Below are 3,989 nucleotides of genomic sequence, written 5' to 3'. Positions count from 1 at the left end.
CGGAAGATCACTAACAGAGTAGAATCAAAGGTACTGTGACTGATAACCCAATTTAGAAAATTAGGATTAGAGATGAGAATAGGATAGAATCTGGGTAAGTATGTGAAGTTTTCTTTATATTGTGGCTGCAGGGAGATAAGGAGGGTTCACGACTTGCTTCTCTGTCTAAAGGGTGTGAGAGTGTCTCTGTGAAGAAGAGAACAGAAGGGGAGGAGGAGATTTCGTCTTCCATGAGGAGTTCAAAGGAGGAAACTGGTAAAAGAGGCATTATACCTTCAGATCGTAAATTGAAATGGAATCTACGGTCTGTTCCACAGATGCCTCAGCAGCAGCAGGGGCGTTGGTCTCTTGGCCTGCATGGCGTTTTTGTGAATGTCTTGGACAGGCTCGGAGGAGTCCAAGGTGAGACCAGAGAACGAACGGTTTTTGTTGTTATTTGGTTATACGAAATCCTGATAGCGATTAGCGAAGAACGGGATCTTCTTTTGGTGCAGTGGCAACTCCTGAGCAAATCTGTGAGCTTATGGGAGTGGAGGACTTAACAGTTGATGACGTGAAGAGTCATTTACAGGTAGGTGTTTTCCCTGTGAATCTTGATTCTTTCCAAAAAAAAAAGTAAGAGGAAAGCAACAATAGTTTGATTCTTTGCAAATGGAGCCAACTTGAGATCCTTAAAAAAGAATCAAACCACAAAAATTTTGGATCTTTCCACACTATTCTTAATCTAATTGGTTTCGTTTTTCGGCTGCAGAAGTTCCGGCTGTACATGAGGGTTTTGAATGTGGTTTAGTATTTTAGAAACAAGAACCGAAAGAGTTACGCAAGAACAGGTTCCAAAGAAGTTTCTGTCTTGGTTTTGTGGATTAGTGTATGAAATGTGAGGGTTTTGGCTTTGTACCATAGAAATGCTAGAGAATGTGGAAGAAAAATCCGACAGAATAGAATCAATTTGGACAAAATATTGGTCGAGAACAAAACAATCGTGTCTTTTCTTTTAAAAAAAAAAATCCACAGAGGCCAGTCACTGGTGAAGGAAAGGAACCCTCGAGTTAAAATCCACAAAAGGATCAAATTTACACCCTCTAATGAAAGCTACGACAGAGCTGTTGCTTGACTCTCAAGAAACAAGTTCACATTAGAAAGTTAAAGTCTTGAACAACAGATCAACGGAGAGTTCCAGCCAAGAATTGGCCATTGTTGTTCCTACCTGGAGGAAAGCCTCTGGTGCAGATCATCAGCCAGTGCCTGCCTCAGGCTCTGCCCATAGTAGTAGAACTGCCTCTCGCTCTCCAGAACCCTGGCCGGCGTTCCAGTTTCATCCGGATCCTTCCACGTCTCCGGCTCGGGTTCCCTCGCAATCTGACACAGGTTGTGCAAAACGCAACAAGCCACGATGGTCTGTGGAGCATGGTTTATTCCCACATTCAAGCTCTGAAGGATCTTCCACCGGGCTTTCAGCAATCCGATAGCTTCCACGACCACAGATCTCCCTTTCATCAGCATTCCGTCGAACAGATTCTCCGGTGGTGAACCCGAGCCGTCCGGGGAAAAGGGTGTCATCAAGAAGGACAAAAGAGGGTAACACCAGTCTCCGACGATGTATGGTCTCACATGGTGACCTCTGATGTTGATCACCTTGTCCCAGATAATGTCACCAGACGTCAGCCTCTTGTAGAGAAGACTGTCTCTGAAATGGGTCGCGTCGTCTTCTCCTCCGGGAGCTTTCACGCAGACGTCCCAGAATATCTTCTTGTGGTCGGCGACGACCTGAAGTAAAACGGCGTCGTATCCGTACCTGCAGCCATAGATGCTTCTAGGGTTTAGCTTCACACTGCGTTTGAGCTTCACGGGAGTGCCGTCAATGGCGCCGCAGATGTTGGGAAGAGATGTGAGCTCCTCGAAGCCCTGTGTGGTCTCGATCAATCGGCGTTTTCCGACAGGGATCTTGATGAATTCTGGGTAGAGCTTGGTGGCGAGAAGGCGCGTGACCATGTTGGTGATTTTGGAGATCAGATACGGATCGAGTGAGTACCTGGAAGCTAGGGTTTTCGCGGAGCAGCCATGGGTGAGGCGGGAGAGGACCATGGCAACAGCGTAATCGGCAGGAAGGGAGAGATTGGAGGCGGCGATAAAGGGCTTGAGCTTGTCGACGACGGTGGTGAAGACAGGGTACGAGAGTCCGTAAAGCGACCGCCATCGCGCGTCGCGGAGAGGCGCGTCGAGGGACCAGATGTGGTCAGTTGACAGGGTGCGGAAGGCGGCGACGGAGTAATCTCCCCCGGGGATTGGCGGCGGAGGAGAAGGGGAGGCGGAGGCGGAGGAGGTCTCGCCGTCTCCGGAGGAGGAAGCAGATCTGGAGGCGAGGAAGGAAAGGAGAGAAGCGAGGGTGAAGAAGAGCAATGGCGCGGCGGAGGGGGTGGAGAGGAGGGAGGAGGGAGTGGCGGAGGATGACGGCGGAGATGCGGCGGAGGCGAAGGAGAAGACGGTGCTTGTTGGGTCTAAAGAGCTTTGAAGATGTAACAGGCTCGACAGCATCGCCATGAAAGCTTCCTCCATTCTCGCTCTATCTCTCTTGTTTCGGCGGAGACGGCGGAGAGTTTCGGTGGAAAAGGAGAACGTGCGTTTCCCAATGCGCGTTTTAAAAACGCCAATATTTCCAATCGTCCACGCCAGGGAGTTTTGAACTGACAGTTGACCAAACAAAAAAAGAAACGAACCCAAACATATTTCGGTTCAATCCATCGGTATAACCAAAATTGTATGAATAAGAATCGAGAAACCGGAAATTGTTTTAAAATAAGCTTTAAAAAACCGTACACTAAAACTAAAATAAAATCAAGCTAAATATATTTTGAATAACTCCACTTCTTAAAAGACCTAATCTCGTACCAGACTTCGTTATCAGATAAAAACCACTTCTTAAATCGGCATTCTTCAAGATGACCTCAAACAAAAACTCGGGGTTAGATGGCTACACAACGGAATTCTACATGCACACTTGGAATAATATAGGCGATGAGCTAATGGATACTATCTTAGCTTATTTCAAAATGCAAAGGATTTCCCTAGCCATAGATTCAACACTATCGGTTCTGATCTCCAAATTGTAAATTTTAATCTAATAATTTTTTTATAACTTTTAATTTTATGAAAACTCATCAAAACTTAAATACGATATTACATAATTCACACAAACATAATGAGATAGTATATAACATATATGAAATATACCTAAATCCATATTGCACCGGAATGACTTTGAAAAACAAATGAATAAACAAATGGATGAAAAATGTGAAACAAATGTCCACTATAAACAAGTTTAGGGTTTTGAAAAAATGTTTTCTTATCATTAACAGTGAGATTTGTACAACTATATAGAAGTTTGAATAAAGGAGAATAGAATCTAACGTAATCTACACATGATACAATCAATACAATCAAATCCCGTGATTTTAGCATATCCCTATTACGCCCCCGCAAGATCGGTGTCGGTAGAGAGGCCGATCTTGGACCGAAGTTGTTCAAACCGTGAGCGAGGTAGTGGCTTTGTCAACATGTCTGCCAATTTATCCGCCGGAGAGACATGGGATACGTGTAGCTTGTTCGCTTGCACGAGTCCACGAATGTAGTGAAAGTCGATAGCAATGTGCTTCATGCGGGAGTGAAATATCGGGTTCGCAGAAAGGTAGGTGTCTCCAATGTTATCACAGTAGATGATCGGCATGACATCAAGAGATATACCGAGCTCATAAAGAAGAGAGACCAACCACTGGACTTCCGGGGCAGTGGTGGAGACGGATTTGTACTCGGCTTCTGTAGAGGACTTGGCTGCAAAACGTTGTTTCTTGGAAGACCAAGAGACCGGGTTGCGACCAAGGTAGACCACATGTGCTCCCGTCGACGTGAAATCATCCTTGTTGCCTCCCCAATCGGCATCCGAGAAGGCATGAAGAGAGAATGTTGTCGCAGCAGCAAGGTGAATGCCG

At 45.7% G+C, this 3,989-nt stretch overlaps 2 protein-coding genes across 3 annotated transcripts in view; one reads left to right on the top strand and one right to left on the bottom strand.

Annotated features, from left to right (window-relative positions):
• Positions 1 to 843, top strand: part of LOC104798801 (myb family transcription factor EFM-like) — a 1,880-nt gene extending 1,037 nt beyond the window's left edge. Inside the window, exons 3-6 of one of the 2 annotated variants that reach the window (XM_010521003.2) lie at positions 1 to 30; positions 132 to 402; positions 495 to 571; positions 752 to 843. In XM_010521003.2, the coding sequence (XP_010519305.1) occupies positions 1 to 30; positions 132 to 402; positions 495 to 571; positions 752 to 790 (417 nt within the window). In that variant the 3' untranslated portion in view covers positions 791 to 843. Of the gene's footprint in view, positions 31 to 131; positions 403 to 471; positions 572 to 751 lie in introns of both variants that reach the window. The other variant, XM_010521004.2, reaches the window with a different exon arrangement.
• Positions 844 to 961: 118 nt separating this feature from the next.
• LOC104798799 (putative nuclease HARBI1) lies at positions 962 to 2,663 on the bottom strand. The gene has a single exon (XM_010521002.2). It carries the CDS (start codon positions 2,554 to 2,556, stop codon positions 1,204 to 1,206), a length of 1,353 nt encoding a protein of 450 aa, XP_010519304.1. The 5' UTR covers positions 2,557 to 2,663; the 3' UTR covers positions 962 to 1,203.
• Positions 2,664 to 3,989: the final 1,326 nt, after the last annotated feature.

Source organism: Tarenaya hassleriana, unplaced genomic scaffold, assembly GCF_000463585.1.
Source record: "Tarenaya hassleriana unplaced genomic scaffold, ASM46358v1 Cleome58, whole genome shotgun sequence".
NCBI lineage: Eukaryota > Viridiplantae > Streptophyta > Magnoliopsida > Brassicales > Cleomaceae > Tarenaya > Tarenaya hassleriana.
The sequence above is the reverse complement of the archived record's forward strand: the minus strand, read 5'-3'. Positions and strand labels throughout refer to the sequence as shown.

Coding starts and splice junctions, on each gene's coding strand:
- LOC104798799 (XM_010521002.2), bottom strand. CDS start 2,556: ATGGAGGAAGCTTTCATGGCGATGCTGTCGAGCCTGTTACATCTTCAA.